General features: G+C 43.5%; 2 protein-coding genes and 1 pseudogene across 2 annotated transcripts in view; 2 read left to right on the top strand and 1 right to left on the bottom strand.

Moving 5' to 3' along the window:
- Positions 1-14,116, bottom strand: part of RSPH14 (radial spoke head 14 homolog) — a 343,818-nt gene extending 329,702 nt beyond the window's left edge. Inside the window, exons 1-2 of the mRNA XM_073629244.1 lie at positions 13,962-14,116; positions 8,404-8,647 (exon numbers count right to left, since the gene is read on the bottom strand). Coding sequence (XP_073485345.1) covers positions 8,404-8,602 — 199 coding nt within the window. The 5' untranslated portion in view covers positions 8,603-8,647; positions 13,962-14,116. The remainder of the gene's footprint in view (positions 1-8,403; positions 8,648-13,961) is intronic.
- Positions 14,117-14,303: 187 nt separating this feature from the next.
- The window catches only part of RAB36 (RAB36, member RAS oncogene family), a 48,985-nt gene continuing 42,261 nt past the window's right edge, over positions 14,304-21,027 (top strand). Inside the window, exons 1-2 of the mRNA XM_073629245.1 lie at positions 14,304-14,523; positions 17,623-17,711. Of these exons, the coding sequence (XP_073485346.1) occupies positions 14,464-14,523; positions 17,623-17,711 (149 nt within the window). The 5' untranslated portion in view covers positions 14,304-14,463. The remainder of the gene's footprint in view (positions 14,524-17,622; positions 17,712-21,027) is intronic.
- Positions 18,679-18,813, top strand: LOC141124447 (U2 spliceosomal RNA; annotated as a pseudogene).

Below are 21,027 nucleotides of genomic sequence, written 5' to 3'. Positions count from 1 at the left end.
TAATCTTTAATTGAGCAAAAAATAAAGGATATACAACAATAAAATCTTCAAGACAAATATCAAGAATATCGTACAGTATTAAAACAATTATCCTACCATGGCATTTCATATGTTGTAAGCTTTAACACAGTGTGTCCCCTCCAGCGCCATTGTTATTTAGTAGTGCTCTTTCACTGAATGTACTATGTCGGCCTGGTTATCACCCCTCCATACTATGAACCTTAAATGTGGAGACAGATGGACTCATATATCTTATTGTGTCCGTTGTTCACTTTTAGGCAGGTTTCAGGCACCTCTCTTCTCTTTTATACTCTGGAGCTCCTGCTGGATTTTGTTTCTAATCCCCTTGTGGAGGCTGCCATTTGTGGATGGACATTTTACAGTTATGCCCTGTACACACGGTCGGATTTTCCGATGGAAAATGTCCGATCGGAGCGTGTTGTCAGAAATTCCGACTGTGTGTGGGCTCCATCGGACATTTTCCATCGGATTTTCCGACACACAAAGTTGGAGAGCAGGAGATAAAATTTTCCGACAACAAAATCCGTTGTCGGAAATTCCGATCGTGTGTACACAAATCCGACGGACAAAGTGCCACGCATGCTCAGAATAAATAAAGAGATGAAAGCTATTGGCCACTGCCCCGTTTATAGTCCCGATGTACGTGTTTTACGTCACCATGTTCAGAACGATCGGATTTTCCGATAACTTTGTGTGACCGTGTGTATGCAAGACAAGTTTGAGCCAACATCCGTCGGAAAAAATCCTAGGATTTTGTTGTCGGAATGTCCGAACAAAGTCCGACCGTGTGTACGCCCTATAACACAACCTGGTCACGTTGCTATAATCTTTTTATATGGACTAAAAACTGAAGAACTTATGAATAAATGGTTGTGGAACAAATCATTTGAGTTTCCATTATTTCTTATGGGGAAATTCGCTTTGATATACAAGTGCTTTGGATTACAAGTATGTTTCTGGAACGAATTATGTTCGCAGTCCAAGGTTTTACTGTACATTTGTTATTGCATTCGGTAAAGTATCAATTTTAAACAATGGCAAATTTGTCAAATCTGATAGATACAACAATTATACTATATCCTGCTATCCTATCTGCCCTGTACATTTTCTATGCCAGTCACACATCTTGTCAGCTTTTAGTAATTACTGTTCTGTGCAGTGGCAGATCTACTAACAGGTCATTACACATGAGACTTTTATAGGGTCTGTGAGCAAGTGAAGCCCTGGGTAACCCAATCCTATAACCTCTAACCTATACATATCTGAAGTATTACTGTTTACCATCTATGAAAGGAACAATTCTACATTTTATCCAGTGGCCAGAGGCAGTCTGAGGGCTAAAGGTGGCTATTGGTACTTTAAAGCTGATCTCCAGACAAACATCTAAATGCATATCTGTAATGTATACATAGGAAAAGTCCCTCCAGCTAATAAAAAAAAAAATGTCTCCATACTGAGATCTACACAACCATGATAGACAACCCAGCCAGCTCAAAGACATGACTTTTCTTTGCTGCTGTTGAGCTAGGTCTCCTCCCTGTCCCTAGCCTTGAACCGGACAACGAAGGAGCAAAAACAGACTGATGGTCACCTCTGTGCTCTCTCCCCCTGTCAGCATGTTTCTTGTCAGCAGATGTAAAAGCAGCTCACCTGATTGGCTCAGAATGCTGCTTTTTCCTTTTCCAGTATGTGTACTGCTGACCAAGTATTGCAAGAGCCAGATATAAAGTATTTAAAGTATGTAATTATATTAGTTGCATATAATACACTTTTAAAGTGGAAAAAAAAGCCTAAAGCCGGCTATACATGGGTCGAAATTTGTCCGGTTCTGCAGGGACCGGCTGAATTTTGATCTAGGTATGCACTAGCTGGTTGTACACAAGTCGATCTATCGAACGACTTGTGTACAACCAGCCTGCTGGATTTTTCCCTAACAATCAGTGCCACCAGCTATAGCTGGCAACACTAATCAATGCATTCTGGAAAGCTCCCCGCCAGCAGAATACAATAGCTCAGTGGGAGTGTATGGATGGGGGAATTAGTTCATTTTTTTCGTTCAACTTGCTGGTTAAACTAAAAAAAAAGAGTCATGTATGGCCTGCCTAAGTCCTACTATTCCTAAAAATGTTTCCTCACACCACATCCTACCAAACCTGTATAAAAAAAGATTTGTTTAATTACCTATTTTTTTCTTGTTCAATATTTTATTTATTTTAGGTAGATAGATAATAACAAACATGGCATGAGAGACAATGACTACGTAGAACAATGAGCCGGTGTCTTCGTACATGTTAATCAGATGATAACATTACAACATTGATAAAGGAAGCATAGGGGAGAATAAACTCCCATCTGACATACATGGCACAGGCAGTTATGGTACAAATATTTACAAAGGAGAGTAATGATTGTGGGGGCCTCCCGTGGGGCCTCAGAGGAGTACAGCGGGAGGTCCTGTCCACATAGCCTAAGGTAACATCAAAGGAGAGAGATGAGAGACATCTGGGAGGAAAATCTAAAAAGAGAGAAAATAGAGAAAGAGAAAGAAGAGTGTAAAGGAAACAGAAAGAGGGAGGGGGGGAGAGGCGTCTGTTCTGCTACGGGGCAAGGGACTAACTAAAGTGGAAGATTGGGCTTGCCACTTTAAGGTTCCAGGAGCTTGGGGTTGGAATTGTGGAGGGAGGAAATGATCCACCCACGGTTGCCATATTTTCAGGTGTCGTGGGATCTTATCTAGGATAGTCGCTTCTATCTTACTATGGATCATAGCTTGGGTGACTCTATTTTTAGTCTCTAGCGAGCAGAGCGATGGGGATTCCCAGGCCCTCGCGATTGTTGGTTTAGAAGCTGTAATGATGTATATTGATAGTTTCGATTGGGACTTTGTAAGATCGGGTGGACAGTGGTTCAGCAAGGCAAAAGCTGGGTCGGGGGTGGCCGGCCTCTTTAGTAGAGTGGACAATATTCTAAAAATTTCAGCCCAAAATCGCTGCACGATCGGGCACGTCCACCAGATATGTACATAAGTACCCTGCTCTCCGCAACCTCGAAAGCACGTGGGAGGGTAGGTCAGAAGGTATTTAGCAATTCTTGCCGGGACCAGATACCAGCGCAAAAGCACTTTGTAGTTGGTCTTAACAGCGAGTATGTTTGGGGATGAGGAATTAGTCGTAGCCCAAATGTTATCCCAATCTTCCTGTTCTAGAGAGACGTTCAGATCATTGGTCCAACGGGTAGTATAGGAAGGGAGGTGGGAGGATGGAACATCTCTGTATCCTCCTGGGGATTTACATCCAATTCTACCTCAAGCTCCCCCAGTGCATTTGCATTGTTCCACATGGACCATTGAGCAGACACGGTTTATGGGCTCATTGGTGCCCCCCATGGGTGCTGCAGTACTACTATTTATCATTGGCTATTTATTGGCCCTTCCTCGTTGGAACTGAACCCCGAGATGGTTGTGAATGGAAACAGTTGATGGTCATCTACCTCTATTGCTAAGACCTTGACGGCTATATTTGAATAAATATACTACCGTTTTTTAACTTGTGAAAGCCTCTTTACAAGTGAAACCCTTTTGTGTATTTACTGAAACCCGAATTTGTGCTGAAGAAGTTCTATACGAAACGCATAGACACATCGGGGCCTGTATCATGTATATTTTTTCATATAGATGATTTTTTATTATCTGGGGAGGATGTAGTCGTGAGGTGGGTGTACAATTTAGAAATGATACCTGGAGCATGGGGAACAGAGTTGCAGATACCTTCGTACAGTGTCATAGTAGTCGGTGATTCAGAGGCGCGCAGGTAAGAAGCAAACAAGTGGGATATTTGTAGGTAACGGAAGATTTCCCTGTTTGGGATTTAGAATTGCTCCTGCAGGCTCGAAAAGGTTTTCAGCGAAGAGGAAGTGACCAGATTGATTAGCCTAGTTAAACCGAAACGCTTCCAAATTGTAAAAGCATCTGGGTCTATGTGAGCCTGCAAGAACAGCAGGTGGCCTAGGAAGGATAATAGGGGGTAGCGTGGGGAGTGCAGTTTAAAGGGACCCTTGAGCCTATCCCATAGCTGCAGGGAGTGTGTTGTCACCAGGTTATGTAAGGACTTACGTTCTGGGCATTGTAACCACAGCAAATTATCTACCAAAAGAGGGTCAAGGTCTATTGCTTCGAGGCTCACCCACAGTGGGACCTCCACAGTAGCGTGATAAAGGGCAATCTGGGCCAGTTGGGCCGCCTGGTAGTATTTGGAAAAACAAGGGACACCCAGTCCACCGTGTAATCTGTGGCGCATGAGTATAGAGGAAGATACTCTGGGTTTAATGGGTCCCCATATGTATTTATGTATACGGCTCTGGATTATACGAAAAAAATAGGAGGGCACTGCTATGGGCAAGACCTGAAAGAGATAGAGTATCTTAGGTAACAGGGATATTTTCACTGCAGTTATACAACCCAGCCAAGAAAAGTAAAGGGGTTGCCAAGCTGCCATAAGGGCTGACAGATGGGCCAGCATAGGGAGATAATTAATGCGATATAAAAGGGCTGGTTCGCCAGTGAATTTGACACCGAGGTAGGGGAGATGTGACGTCGCCCACCTAAAGGAGAATGTTTCCTGCAAATGGGAGACCTCGGCTGAGCTCTATGGACTTCGATTGGTTGACTTCATAACCTGATATAGCGGCAAAGCGATCTAAAGTAAGTATTAGGTTAGGTAATGTAATACGGGGTGAGGTGACGAACATCAGGGCATCGTCGGCAAATAGGCATAATTTGTAGTGATAGGAGGCAACTTCAATACTTTTAATATTCGGATTCAACCGAATTGCTAGAGCCAGCGGTTCTAGGACAAGGGCAAAAATTAATGGGGAGAGGGGACAACCCTGCCTAGTTCCCGGGCAATTGGAAACCTGTCCGATCGGAAACCAGAATATCTGATGTGAGCTTGGGGATTATCATAAAGGACCATAACCTATCGAAGTAAATGGGGGCCAAATCCCCATTTCCGTAAGGTGTAATGAAGGCAGGACACAGTATCAAAGGCCTTTTTAATATCGAGGGACAATAGGATTAGGGGAATTTGTCTTTTGCGAGCTAAATGTTGCAGAAGGACTACACGCCTGACATTGTCACTGACCTGTCGGCAGGGAATGAATAAGGGTACCAATTATGTTGTTGAGTCGCAATGCGAGAACCTTGGCTTATTTACCTACTTTTAATCTGCTCCAATCCGGTCACATGATGCTGGATCTCCAGCTCAGGTGGACACGCGACAAGGGCTGAGAACTGCGGGAACCATGACCTCACCCATAGATTCCCATAGCCCCGCCTTTGTCCTCGATCCCTCTTCTACCCAGCAGCAACTGCTCACTGACACAGCGAAGCACATCTTTAAGAATATTTAGACTTAAGGCCGGTTCACACCATGCCCGCACATGAATCGCACAGGAACAAGCTGTGCATTCCTGTGCGCTTCACATTTGGTTCTGTGCAATTTCAGCCCATTCATTTTTGCATGCACTACTTTTTAATACACACTGCAACCAGATCGCTTGGTATATGTGATCTGATGCTGGAGCTGATTATGTGATGGGTCTGGAGCAGCCTGAAAATAGGTAAGTATACAGGTTTTATCTTCCACAGAGCATTTCTCAGAGTAGTTAGTTTTTGACCAGAATTCTACCTTAAGCTTTATGACACAGTGCCTTGAGCAAGTATTCATACCCCTTGAAATTTTCAACATTTTGTCATGTTACAACCAAAAACATAAATGTTTTTTATTGGGGTTTTATGTGATAGACCAACACAAAGTGGCACATAATTGTGAAGTGGAAGGAAAATGATAAATGTTTTTCAAATTTTTTAATAAATAAATATGTGTAAAGTGTGGCGTGCATTTCTACTAATACCTCTAACCAGGGGCGTTGCTAGGTCTACAAAAGATCTTGGGCTAGAGCCCATAGCAGCGTAGTAAAGAAAATGTCATACGCTTGGGTGGGCATACACATGTATATACAGTAATATACGTGTGTGTGTGTATATATCACCAGAGAGCCCCCACTTACATCAGGGTCCCCAGAGAGCCCCCCTTGCATCAGGGTCCCCAGAGAGCCCCCCTCTTACATCAGGGTTCCCAGAGAGCCCCCCCGTACATTAGGCTCCCCAGGGAGCCTCCCCCTTAAATCAGGGTCCCCAGAGAGCCTCCCCCTTAAAATCAGGGTCCCCAGAGAGCATCCCCCTTGCATCAGGGTCCTCAGAGAGACCCCCATATACATCAGGGTCCCCAGAGAACCTCCCCTCCCCTTGGGGACCCCTGCAGAGACTCGGGGCTTTGGGCCCCAGATTCGAGGCTATAGCCCCAAAAGCCACCCCCTAGCGACGCCACTGCCTCTAACTAAAATCTAGTGGAACCACTTGCCTTCAGAAGTCACCTAATTAGTAAATAGAGTCCACCTGTGTGTAATTTAATCTCAGTATAAATACAGCTGTTCTGTGAAGCCCTCAGAGGTTTGTTAGCAAACAAACAGCATCATGAAGGCCAAGGAACACATCAGACAGGTCAGGGATAAAGTTATGGAGAAGTTTAAAGCAGGGTTAGGTTATAAAAAAATATCCCAAGCTTTGAACATCTCACAGAGCACTGTTCAATCCATCATCTGAAACTGGAAAGCGTATAGCACAACTGCAAACCTACCAAGACATGGACATCCACCTAAACTGACAGGCCGGGCAAGGAAAGCATTAATAAGAGAAGCAGCCAAGGGGCCCATGGTAACTCTGGAGGAGCTGCAGAGATCCACAGCTCAGGTGGGAGAATCTGTCCACAATGCAACTATTAGTTGTGCACTCCACAAATCTGGCCTTTATGGAAGAGTGGTAAGAAGAAAGCCATTGTTGAAAGAAAGTCATAAGAAGTCTTGTTTGCAGTTTGTGAGAAGCCATGTGGAGGACACAGCAAACGTGGAGAAGGTGCTCTGGTCAGATGAGACCAAAATTTTACTTTTAGGCCTAAAAGCAAAACACTATGGGGTTTATTTACTAAAGGCAAATCCACTTTGGACTACAAGTACACTGCAAGTGCACTTGGAAGTGCAGTCACTGTAAATCCGAGGGGGACATGCAAGGAAAATAAAAACCAGCATTTTTGCTTGTACATGATTGGATGATCAAATCAGCAGAGCTTCCCCTGATTTTAGATCTCCTCAGATCTACAGCGACTGCACTTCCCAGTGCACTTTCAAGTGCACTTGCAGTGCACTTGTAGTGCAGAGTGGATTTGCCTTTAGTAAATTAACCCCTATGTGTGGCGGAAAACAAACACTGCACATCACCCTGAACACACCATTCTCACCGTGAAATATGGTGGTGGCAGCATCATGTTGTGGGGATGCTTTTCTTCAGCCGGGACAGGGAACCTGGTCAGAGTTGATGGGAAGATGGACAGAGACAAATTCAGGGCAATCTTAGAAGCAAACCTGTTAGAGGCTGCAAAAGACTTGAGACTGGGGTGGAGGTTCACATTCCAGCAGGACAACAACCCTAAACATACAGCCAGAGCTACAATGGAAGAGTTTAGATCAAAAAAACATATTCATGTGTTAGAATGGCCCAGTCAAAGTCCAGACCTAAATCCAGTTGAGAACCTGTGGCAAGACTTTAAAATTGCTGTCCACAGATGTTCTCCATCCAGTCTGACAGAGCTTGAGCTATTTTGCAAAGAAGAATGGGCAAACATTTCACTCCCTAGATGTGCAAAGCTGGTAGAGACATACCCAAAATAAAAAAAGCAGCTTTAATTGCAGAGAAAGGTGGTTCTACAAAGTATTGACTCAGGGGGGCTGAATACAAATGCACCCCACACTTTTCACATATTTGTTTGTAAAATATTTTAAAAACCATTTATCATTTTCCTTCCACTTCACAATTATGTCCCACTTTGTGTTGGTCTATCAAATAAAATCCCAATAAAATACATTTACATTTTTGGTTGTAACATGACAAAATGTGGAAAATTTCAAGGGGTGTGAATACTTTTTCAAGACACTGTAAGTACTGTTAGTAAAAACCAGAATGTAAGTCATAAAAACGAAGCATTAAATGAATGAAAATGATGCATGAAGGTATTATTATATCCTGTCTGTCCCTATATTGCCGGTTCGAGACACCTTGTGGAATGGAAAGATATTTTTCTAATAGAAACTGAAAACATCCAGACTGGTGTTATAAGATAAGCAATAGGTAAAGCGAAGTGACTCACAGATTCGGGCATCCAGTTTTGGACAGTAAACTAATATATGGATGTTTTCTTATAATAAATGATCACATGTAGCTTTCTCTTTGTTCTAAACAGAAAAGCCTGACAGTGTGAGGATAGGACTTACCCAAATGTACGACCTGGTAGACATACTCTGAATCATGCACAAGGTCACAAAGTGCCATGAGAGATCTCTGCCGAGTAGTTAGGTCAGGGCTCTTCAGTTCCTCATTTAATTTTGGTAAAGCCCTCTCACCAAAGGCAATGGGGGCTTTTGTGGGATCAATGTGGGGTGGTAGGTAAGCTGATATCCTAGCTTCAGCCATTCTTATGCCGCAGATATGCAGGATTCCTATGAACTTTTCTTTGTCCTAAGGGAAGAACAACAATAGAAAGTCAGTTACTGTGTCATACATATCCATAGTTCCCAACTGTCCCTGTTTTCGAGGGACTGTCCCTGATTTGGAACAATGTCCCTCTGTCCCTTATTCCTACTCATTTGTCCCTCATTTTGGTCTGATCTATAGAGTTGTATATAAAATGCACTTTTTATCTATCAAAAAGTGTTTTCCAGTGCTAAACCTTTCATCTGATTTCTAAATTTCTGCATTTGTAATTTCCAAAAGCCAATATAAAGGAATAGTAATGGTAAAAAAAGGATTTGTGGGTTTAACCAGTCTTTTTTTGGTACAATTCTCCTTTAAGGGGGCGTGGCAGGGGGTGTGTCCTATGCCTGCATACTTTTTCTGATAGGTGTTCCTCATTCCCATCTCAAAAACTTGGAAGGTATGCATATCAATTGATATGTTTCTGGTTTAGAGTATGATAGACTTAGCTAGACAGATTCAGTAGCACAGAAGTGAAGTATCAGATATCAAAATTGAGTAAGGTGTTTAACCACTTAAGCCCCGGACCATTTGGCTGCCCAAAGACCAGAGCACTTTTTGCGATTCGGCACTGCGTCGCTTTAACTGACAATTGCGCGGTCGTGCGACATGGCTCCCAAACAAAATTGACGTCCTTTTTTCGCCACAAATAGAGCTTTCTTTTGGTGGTATTTGATCACCTCTATGGTTTTTATTTTATGCGATATAAACAAAAAAATAGCGACAATTTTGAAAAAAATGCATTATTTTTTACTTTTTGCTATAATAAATATCCCCAAAAAATATATAAAAAACGTTTTTTTTCCTCAATTTAGGCAGATACGTATTCTTCTACATATTTTTGGTAAAAAAAAAAAAATCGCAATAAGCGTTTATTGATTGGTTTGCGCAAACATTATAGCTTCTACAAAATAGGGGATAGTTTTATGGCATTTTTATTAATATTTTTTTTTTTTACTAGTCATGGCGCCGATCAGTGATTTTTATCGTGACTGCGACATTATGGCGGACACATCTGACACTTTTGGCGCGATTTTAGGACCATTCACATTTATACAGCGATCAGTGCAATTCAAAATGCATTGATTACTGTGTAAATGTGACTGGCAGTGAAGGGGGTAACCACTAGGTGGCGCTGTAGGGGTTAAGTGTGTCCTAGGGAGTGATTCTAACTGTGGGGGGGAGGGGCTATGTGTGACACGACACTGATCACAGATCCTGATTACAGGGAGCGGTGATCAGTGTCAGTGTCACTAGGCAGAACGGGAAAATGCTTGTTTACATCAGCATTTCCCGCGCTTCCTCTCCGTGAGACGATCGCGGGTATCCCCGCGGACATCGAGTCCGCCGGACCCACGATCACACTCACGGAGGTCACGGCGGGCGTGCGAGCGTGCCGCCGGCGGCGCGCCCGCAAACTGCTTCTTAAAGGGCAACGTACAGGTACGTTAATCTGCCTGTATGTGTCCTGCTGACGTATATCGGCGTGAGCCGGTCGGCAAGTGGTTAAAGTGGAACTTTAGTCAGAAAAATTAAGTCCTGCTAGATCACTTCAGGCTGCCCCCTTTAACAGGTATAGCTATATAAAACATTAAAAATATGTATCTATACTGTTTTGAAATCCAGTAATACACTATTTCATCCTGTTCTGCACATGCTCAGTTGTCTTCTTGGCACTGTACCAATCATCAGTGAGTCACTAGAGGCCAATCTGCTGACAGCCTCAAAATTTGGGGAAGGGGGAAAAGGCAAGAGGAATGACATAGGCTGTGCCAAGAGGGAACACAGATTAGGGAAAGAGAAAAGAAAAACATGAGACATTACAGGACAAGCTCTGCTGCTTGGGAGACACAAAAGACTTAAATTAAAAATAATAATAATAAATAAATAATAAAAGAAAAAAATAATGTTCTTTAGCAAGGAACATACATCCCCCACATTAATATTTATACTACCAACATTAGTGTGTGCTGTAAATTGCCTCCAGCATTGTTCCTGTTTTTTCTTGCTGGAGGCAGCCATTTTGCTGAAGCCCAGAACCCTGAATAGCAATAAATCATAAAGCAGAACTAAACCCATCGATTTAAAAAAAAACAGTTACACTTCTGGAATGTTGGAAATGCAAACTATGACATTTGCTTGTGTCCGCAACCAAACTGTCAAACCATCAAATTGCTGGTGTCATAACTCATCACATGTGCAACACCATGGCAGTTGCAGATCAAACAGAAGCAGCTTCCTTGGTTGTAAAGGATAGGGGGGTTTAATTCCATTTTAAGCTGTCAGCAGATTGGCCTCTACAAATTCAGCAGTGCCTAAAATTGGAAGGCAACTGAGCATGTGCAGAGAAGGGTAGAACAGTGTATTACTGGATTTAAAGCAGTATAGATGCTTATTTTTAATGTTTTATTAAGCTATACCTGCAAAAGGGGCCAGCCTGAAGTGATCTAGCAGGACTTAATTTTCTGACTAAAGTTCCACTTTGAGGCTCGGTTCACACTGCAGCGGCCTGAAAGTAGTGCGACTTACAGCATTACTTTGCCAGGCGACTTCAGGGAATGCCTGTGAAATCTTCCTGTAATGTCGGATCCAAATCACATCAATTAAGATGAGAATCCTACTTGGAGGCCACTTACATTAAGCTGGGTTCACACCTAATCCTGATGTGGCTCACAGCAGGGGTCCACTGTGTCCCTGTTCTCCATTTCAGGGATGAATCAGGCCTGAATTCAGACCTGAAATGGAGCCAAAGAAGCACAGGACCCCTGTGCAATCCTCTCTGTAGCTGTCCCGGAGAAAATCCACATACAATACGCACTAATGTGAACCCAGCCTTAAACTCTAAGGGCACAAGTCGGAAAGAAGTAGTACAGGAACCTTTTCTAAAGTTAGAGCGACTTCAGTAGTAGTGCTAATTAGGACAGCCATCATTGACTAAAATGGGATTTCACATGTCAAGCAACTTGGGGTCTCACAAGTCAGATCCCAAGTCCCAGCAGTGTGAACCAAGCCTAAATAGAGATGGTGTCTTATCTTATCTCCCTGATATTTACTTCTTTCACCCTCACCAGCTGCATCCTGTGAACTTCAGCACTAAAGCTTCTGTCAGTCTTCCTCTCTAGCTGAGCCAAGACATACAGTAAAGGCTGGAAATGTGCATATTTTAATTATAGAAAGTGGCATATAGTTTTTGAGATGTGGGGGAGTTTTCAATAAGGAAGTGGTTGTTCTGGATTTCAACAAAATGGCGGCCCTGATGTAAGAGGGGACATCTTTTAATTACAGAAAGTTACATATAGTTTTTAAGAGAGTTTTCAATAAGAAAGCGACTGTTCTGGGCTTCAACAAAATGGCAGCCTCCGGGTAGAAGAAACGGGAACAATGCTGGAGGCAATTAACAGCACACACTAGTTTTGTAGCATAATAATTAATGTAGAATGTATGTTCTATATTAACCACTTGCCGACCACCCCCGCCATCGTTTGACGGTGGTAGAATGGCTCCCCTGCGAGAATTGCCGTAGCGTGCGCGCGGGTGCCCGGAGGACATCGCGGCCAGAACAGAGCCAGAACAATGATCTATGTGTGTAAACACACAAATCCCCGTTCTGGCAGGGGAGAGGAGACAGATTGTGTGTTCCTAGTATACAGGAACACCGATCGGTCTCCTCCCCTAGGCAGTCCCGTCCTCCCTACAGTTAGAACACACAGAGGGAACGCATTTAACCCCTTGATCGCCCCCTAGTGTTAACCCCTTCCCTGCCAGTAACATTTGTACAGTAATCAGTGGCTATTTTTAGCTCTGATTGCTGTATAAATGTCAATGGTCCCAAAAAAGTGTAAAAAGGGTCCGATCTGTTCCCTGCAATGTTGCAGTCCTGATAAAGATCACAGATCGCTGCCATTACTAATAAAAATAAAAAAATAATAAAAATGCCATAAATCTATCCTCTATTTTTTAGGCGCTATAACTTTTGCGCAAAACAATCAATATACGCTTATTGCGATTTTTTTTACCAAAAAAATGTACAAGAATACATATCGGCCTAAACTGATGAAGAATTTTTTTTTAAATTTGGGAATATTTATTATAGCAAAAAGTAAAAAATATTGTGTTTTTTTCAAAACTGTTGCTCTTTTTTTGTTTATAGCGCAAAAAATAAAAACCGCAGAAGTGATCAAATACCCCCAAAAGAAAGCTCTATTTGTGGGGAAAAAAGGACGTCAATTTTGTTTGGGTACAGCGTCGCACGACCGCGAAATTGTCAGTTAAAGTGACGCAGTGCCGTATCGCAAAAAATGGCCTGGTCAGGGGGTAAAACTTTCTGGGGCTGAAGTGGTTAAGGAACATCATTTTTTTAATCAATTTGTTATTTGAAAAGTTCCCCTTTAACATTTGGCTGGTTCTAGGGTGTAGTTAAAGCAACACTTCAGTTAAACGTAAACATGAAGACCTTAAAGTGGACCTGAATTTAAACTAGAACTAAAGGCAAAACTTTTATTTTTTTAATTTTGGCTAGATAACCTGTGTCAGCTCACTGCCCCGTACCTCCGGCCTGCGTTCTAGTGAGAATGGGACACATAGAAAACAATTATTTTCTATGTGCCCCAGCAGTGACTGCAGTTCCTCCAGTGCTGAAAAACACCTGACCCTTATACAATTAGGGCCAGTTCACACAACATGCAGTCCAGTGCGTTTTTTTTCTGCGTCAAAAACGCATAGAAAGTAGGTTATATGATTTTCACAAGCATATTTCACACCAGTGCTTGCAGTTCCAGGGCGTTCCAGTTCCAGAAAAAAAAAAAGTAGAACATGATGCATTTTTCCTTTACTGGACTGTACTGGAACGCTGTAAAACACATCAAAAAATGCACTGGAACACACCGGAACACAGAAACTGACCGGAAACTAACTGCATGGTGTGAACTGGAATACATGGAAAACACTGTGCATGCATTTTGTGCAGAAAAAAAGTGCACGGAACTGCGTCTGGTGTGAACTAGCACTTAAGAAAAAAGAGGGGGCAAAAAATGCAATGGACCGCATCAAAAACACGTCAAATTGCGCATGCAGAAAAGCATCTGGAACCCATGCAGACTGTGTTTCTATGGTGTGAACTGGCCCAGAAAGTGAGGGGAATCCAAAGTCTGTAAGAACTGTTACAGGTGGTGAGGAGTAACCTCCAATGGACACCTATTCCAGGGACAGCAGTAAACCTGTGACAGGGGATCTAACCCATGACTAATGCTGGAGAAGTATGAAGTGTGCTAGGAATGATCACAGAGGTAGACATGCTCACCGAACAGCTGCTTGTCCTCGCCTAGTGCCACAGATAGCGTACCCCGGTTGCCAGGCAACCTTACTCTACTGCGCACGCAACGTAGCCGGGAATCACACTCTACGCTAACGTAGCAGCTGGAAGTAATAGCAAATACGTAACTTGCGTTAGACGTCGGGAGCTGCTAAAGACGGAGGTAGTTGGAATAGTCCCGAGCCTCATATGCCCCTGAATTCCCAGTCTTTTGGATAAGTCTGGTATCTAGCCCTATAACCAATAATAAATGTTATTTGGACCATTTCCATTATGGAGAGGAGCTGTCTACATCGTCTGCACATGTTAGCCCCGCCCCGAAACCTAGTTTGACTCTCCCCCTCTTGGTCCTCCGAAGACACAGAAACCACGCCCATGGCTTGCTAGCCGTTGCCTTGGTTACCGTGCAGCGCCCTGGCATAGCCAGCACCGCTTGTTTGTACTGCCGGCGGCATCGATCTGTACTCCAGGGAGACCGGAGAGCTGAACCATGCTGAGCCAACCGGGATCACCCGTCCCCAGAGACAGGCTCATCTCCAACATACCCAAGGCAAGTCTCTATGGATTCTTCTCATCGCTCCCTGCAATTGTTCTTCCCACCCAGTGATGGCTCCATAGTCTAATATTGTAGGAGTGTGGTCCATTGTTACCTCCCAGGGTTCTCATTTTATGTCCCGCTGCAAGATTTATATAATAGGGGACTCTGATAGGGACCCTGATGTAAGGAGGACTCTGATAGGGACCCTGATGTAAGGAGGACTCTGATAGGGACCCTGATGTAAGGAGGACTCTTGATGGAAACCCCGATGTAAGGAAGACTCTGATAGGGACCCTGATGTAAGGAGGACTCTGATAGGGACCCTGATGTAAGGAGGACTCTGATAGGGACCCTGATTTAAGGAGGACTCTGATAGGGACCCTGATGCAAGGAAGACTCTGATAGGGACCCTGATGTAAGGAGGACTCTGATAGGGACCCTGATGTAAGGAGGACTCTGATAGGGACCCTGATGTAAGGAGGACTCTGATAGGGACCCTGATGTAAGGAAGACTCTGATAGGGACCCTGATGTAAGGCGGACTCTGATAGGGACCCTGATGTAAGGAAGACTCTGATAGGGACCCTGATGTAAGGAGGACTCTGATAGGGACCCTGATGTAAGGAAGACTCTGATAGGGACCCTGATGTAAGGAGGACTCTGATAGGGATCCTGATGTAAGGAAGACTCTGATAGGGACCCTGATGTAAGGAGGACTCTGATAGGGACCCTGATGTAAGGAAGACTCTGATAGGGACCCTGATGTAAGGAAGACTCTGATAGGGACCCTGATGTAAGGAAGACTCTGATAGGGACCCTGATGTAAGGAAGACTCTGATAGGGACCCTGATGTAAGGAGGACTCTGATAGGGACCCTGATGTAAGGAGAACTCTGATGGGGACCCTGATGTAAGGAAGACTCTGATAGGGACCCTGATGTAAGGAAGACTCTGATAGGGACCCTGATGTAAGGAGGACTCTGATAGGGACCCTGATGTAAGGAGGACTCTGATGAGGACCCTGATGTAAGGAAGACTCTGATAGGGACCCTGATGTAAGGAAGACTCTGATAGGGACCCTGATGTAAGAAGGACTCTGATAGGGACCCTGATGTAAGGAGGACTGTGATAGGGACCCTCATGCAAGAGGGGGTTCTGATAGGGACCCTGATGTAAAAAGGACTTTGATAGGGACCCTGATGTAAGAGGGGATTCTGATGGGGACCCTGGTGTAAAGGGGGGCTCTGATAGGTATCCTGATGTATGTGGGGCTCTGATCGGAACCCTGATGCAAAGGGGGGGGGGGGGTTCTGATAGGGAGCCTGATGTAAGGTGGACTCTGATAGGAACCCTCATGTAGGAGGGGATTCTGATAGGGACCCTGATGTAAGGTGGACTCTGATAGGAACCCTCATGTAGGAGGGGATTCTGATAGGGACCCTGATGTAAGGTGGACTCTGATAGGAACCCTCATGTAGGAGGGGATTCTGATAGGGACCCTGATGTAAGGTGGACTCTGATAGGAACCCTCATGTAGGAGGGGATTCTGATAGGGACCCTGATGTAAGGGGGGCTCTGATGGGAACCCTGATATAAGAGGATGTTCTGATAGGGCCCTTGATGTAAGGAGGACTCTGATAGGGACCCTGATGTAAGAGGGGGCTCTGATGAGGTCCCTGATCTAAAGAGGGGGGCTCTGATAGGGATCCTGATGTAAGGAGGATTCTGATGAGGACTCTGATGTCTGATGGGGACTGTAAGGTGGGGCTCTAATGTAAGGGGTGCTTTGATGGGGACTCTGATGTAAGGGGACACTCTAATGGGGACCCTGATGTCAGGTGGAACTCTATTGTAAGGGATTTATGATGGGAACTCAAGTTTTTTTGGATATTGTTTTGCTTTGATATACTGAAGCTTTTCTGTTGTTCTCTAAACCATGCTATGTACAAACAAAAACCCCATGTAATACGTATTCATTCATTTCAATTTGATTTGTTCATTTATAGAAGTGACTTTTATATGGCCCATTAATATTTGTAAAGTATACAATGTGGCCCTCATAATAGAGAAACCTGTGGAGTATCAAATATTGCTGTAGTATAGTCTTCTTTCCAAAGAATGTGTATAATGATACGAATATACTGGGTGGAGTTGTTATATTTCTGCTGTCACTTGGCCCATACACCATCATATACAATATACATGTCCACTGGGCAGGGTGTGGAGTGTTTGTATCTTATGTATACTTGTGATGTTCTCATATACCTCCCAACCTTCTGCTATGGAACACATGAACAGCACTGAATATTTAGCCAATGGCCCCCCATCACACCAATCATGGCAAATAAAGGCCAAACAATGATCACATAAAGCAGAACTGAAAGCAACCCTTTTCCCATTTTGTAAACAGTAAAAGGAAGGATTTTAACCCTTTATTTTCTATCTGTGTCCCGCTGGGGGAAAGGGGGTTCTCTTCACTTCCTGTCCCATAGCTACAATAATAATTGAAAGGAAATCCCTCCAAAGTGGTTGTAATCAATATTATTGTCCACATAGAAGATTTACCCTCTCTTCCTGTTCTGGTGACCGCTCAAAATTTGAGATTTTCTTTAACATTTGGTGATAACCATCACCAGGACAAATAGAGAGGGTGAATCTCCCTAACAAGGGCACAAACCACAATAAAAACTGACAGGTGTCCTACTCCCTTTCCACTCCACCCAAAACCCCAAAAAATGCCTTCTACACTAATCCCAATGGAAATTTTTTCATCACTACCCCTCTTTATGTGTAAAAGTGACCAATGCAATCATCAGAAGCATGGATGAGATGTTTAGTGCTGTGAATGAGGTTGGCAGGTCAATAATACATATATACAGATATCTACACCAGAGCTAAGAAGGTGACATTTGTAGAGAACCAAAGGATTTGGTTACAAAAAAAGGGACGTCTCCTTTAAATGAGCGACAGCTGGGAGATATACGTACCTGTTCCATTGTCGAAAACACCAAGCAGCCATTTAGATAGATGCCTCTTCTTTTGTTTGGGATGTACTTTCCTTGGATTACAGGGACTTGTGAAGTGAATAGAGTATGTATTGTTTTACATTGCAGTGTTACACACCTGAGGCCTCCCTGCACTTCAGAACAAATTTTGATGATCAGGTGAAGAACGCGTGCCAGCAGCGCCATGGACCCTTTGGGTGAGTTTGGACATGGAGAACATTTATTTTTTTTGTGCTCCTATTATTTATCATGTTGGCTTATTTTAACCGTAAAACAAATCTATATCTGTTTTCACACTGATCAGTTTTTGTTCAGTTTTTCAGTTAAAAAAAGGGGAAGAAAAATGCATCTCTTTAAATCCTATGGAATTCTTCACACTGGTCAGTTGTGTTTCGGTTGCGTTTTTAAAAATCCTGTTTCTTGCATTTTCGATGCATGTTTGCTCAGTCAAAAAAAAGCAAAAGCACGCCTCTCTATTGAAATAAATGGAAACTGTGGCAAAAACGCATAAACAATGTAACATACCTGTGGGAAGTGTGCGACTTCTGAATCGCATGACAAGGGAAATCACATTATTTTCAATGATGCCAGTCCTAATAAATGGATTTTGGAAAAGGTTCCTGCACACTTTGGTGACTCCAGTGCGATTTCAGCCCTGTAAACTTCTATAATAACTCACAGAAGTCACATCAGCATTAGATAAGAAGCTATTCCTGTGCGACTTTAATAATATAAGTGTTTTTTTTAATTTTTTTTAACCCTCACCTCTCCTCCCAGGTCATCCTTGCTGTCTAAGAACTCTCCTCTCAAGCACATTCCATTCACAACCAAGCGTAGCTGAAACACGTGTTCCCACATTTTTTTTTTGCCCTTTTTAATGCGTAAATGTGCATCACACATAAGGCAGCTGATTCACTTGAGTGGACTGCTGCCCTACACCTCACAAACACTTAAAACCACATCACAACCATGTGTTTACCACCCTTCCCTAACTGCAAGTGTAAACCTAGCCTAAAGCTGGTGTCACAGCACCAATCACTTTACCTAGTTGGTGTCGCCCCCTCTTTGTCCAAGAATGCTGTTGAATCACGCTCTCTACTAAGGGAACAGTGGTAAAGGGAAACCTTGCCAGAGAGGGAATAAAGCCACCAATGAAGGAACAGTACATAATCTTGGCCTTTTGGCTAAGATCAAGTGTAGTACCTGTTCTTATCAGTAGTTGGCGAAAGAACCCTAACTCCATTTGCCAATTGGGGGAGTCAGTTAGTATTTCCCTGATGTAATTAGGTGGGAACATTGGGGGCGGTGGGAGGGCCTTTTTGCTCCCGGGTTGATTATGGCCTGGTGTACAAGTTCTGATGCCTTCCTGGTAGGGATGATCTGGTGGATGACTGGGCTGTGAAAGAAGCCAGTGGTGTATGTGCCCCTGGGGTGGCAGTCCAGGGGTGCCATGATTCTCACGGTAGGGACACTCACTTTGAGTTTTCTGGCACCAAGGCCACTGCACTATATCACACTTTTTTCACACCTGCCTCTAGTGCTGGGCCTTTTGGCTAGGACCAGAGGAATTTTTTACTCCTCGCCGAAGGGCCTGCCATGTTATTGCACTGTGGTACTATACACTTACCCACTTCCCTTCTCCATTTTTTTTTGTGACTTATACAGCTGCACTTTCTCACATACCAATTAGTTAGGGTGCAGGTCCTCGGTCCTGCCCTGAAAGTCTTGGGAAGGGGTGGACGTGACCTTCTGGTCTGGTTCGTGCTCTCTCATGGGGTCTCCCTTCGGGTGAGCCCCACCCAGTACTTGGGGTTGGTCTGTTCCGGCAAACCTCCCAAAGAACGGGGTCTCCCTGGTTTCAGGCAGGTAGACCAGTTAGTACCCCAGTCCCTGTCAGGAGCCTTGTGCCCAGGGGGGATCAGGGCTAGGGTCCTTTCTCTTCAGAGGAGGACCATGTATACAACCTGTGCACTTTTTTGTGTGCACACTTTTTTTTCGCACTGGGTGTAAAGTTTTCGAGTGTGTTTCACAACACCACAGGACTTAAAAAAAAAAGATGGTTTCTAAGAAATACTGTCGCTGACAAGTTATCCCCAAGAACAGGAACACTTGTGTGACATGGCCGTAATAAGACAAGGTTACATAAATGATAATCTATGGCAACTCTGACTCATTTTGAATTGACAGCTTAGTGACATTTATAGCTGTCTTGAAACAGCAGTTTTATGTAGCAAAATAATGATTGTTTTATCTGAGGTCCTGCTATGCAAACATGTACTTTGAGACATGGATAAACTTCCCATGGTAACAGAAATAGCTTTCTAAGCCCCTAGTGCTAAATTTATGTGTGTATACCTATCACACCTTGATTTAATGCAGTAGATGACCAGGAGCAGTAATTTTACTATAGAGATATTCTTTGACTAACAATACAGGAGACTTATGTGTGTATGTGTTTAATAAATGAAGGCTCATGAGCAAAGAAATGTGATCAACAACAATCACTTGGAACTCATGTTACCAGAGCACAGTTGTATCTCAATGTTTACAAACAGACAGGTTCTTCTCAATATCACTAAATAAACAATTTTCACATCTGTAATATATATGTAAATGGTGTTTTTTTTTTTGGTATGGAAGAATCTCAGTTTTTGAGGTATTTATAGCCACACCAGTCATTTACTTGGCATAATGTTTACATAAATATTGAGTTTCTTTGGTAAGATGTTCATCATTTTTAGATTAGATCAATGATGAATAAATATGTTTCCCAGTTTAAATAAAAGGTCTTGATCCACTCCATGAGGTGTCCCACAGCCCCAAAGGATCCCCGCCAGGTCTTCCAGAATTTCTAGGACACCCAGGCCTTCCAGTACTCACGGGATCCCTCACAGTTATTCCATTATTTCCAGAACTCTCAGGACATCCTGTACTCACAGGATCCTTGCCAGGTCTTCCAGGACTTCCAGAACTTCTACAACCTCCAGTACTCTCATGATCCTTGCTGGGTCTTCCAGGATTCCAGAACTCCTAGGACCTCCAGTACTCAAAAGATCCTTGCTGGGTCTTCCAGGATTCCAGAACTCCTAGGACCTCTAGTACTCAAAACATCCCTGCTGGGTCTTCCAAGATTCCAGAACTCCTAGGATCTCCAGTACTCATAGGATCCCTGGCAGGTCTTCCGGAATTTCCAGAACTTCTAGAACCTCCAATACTCACCAGATCCTTGCTGGGTCTTCAAGGATTCCAGAACTCCTAGTACCTCCAGTACTCACAGGATCCCTGCCAGGTCTGTCAGGATTCCCAATACTTCTAAAACCTCCAGTGCTCACAAGACCCTTGCTGGGTCTTTCGGGATTCCAGAACTTCTAGAACCTCCAATACTCTCAAGATCCTTGCTGGGTCTTCCAGGATTCCAGAACTCATAGGACCTCCAGTATTCACAGGATCATTGCCAGGTCTTCCAGGATTTCCAGAACTTCTAAAACCTCCAGTGTTTACAAGACCCTTGCT

The sequence above is a fragment of the Aquarana catesbeiana genome, linkage group LG01 (genome assembly GCF_042186555.1).
Source record: "Aquarana catesbeiana isolate 2022-GZ linkage group LG01, ASM4218655v1, whole genome shotgun sequence".
Taxonomy (NCBI): Eukaryota; Metazoa; Chordata; class Amphibia; order Anura; family Ranidae; genus Aquarana; species Aquarana catesbeiana.
The sequence above is the reverse complement of the archived record's forward strand: the minus strand, read 5'-3'. Positions and strand labels throughout refer to the sequence as shown.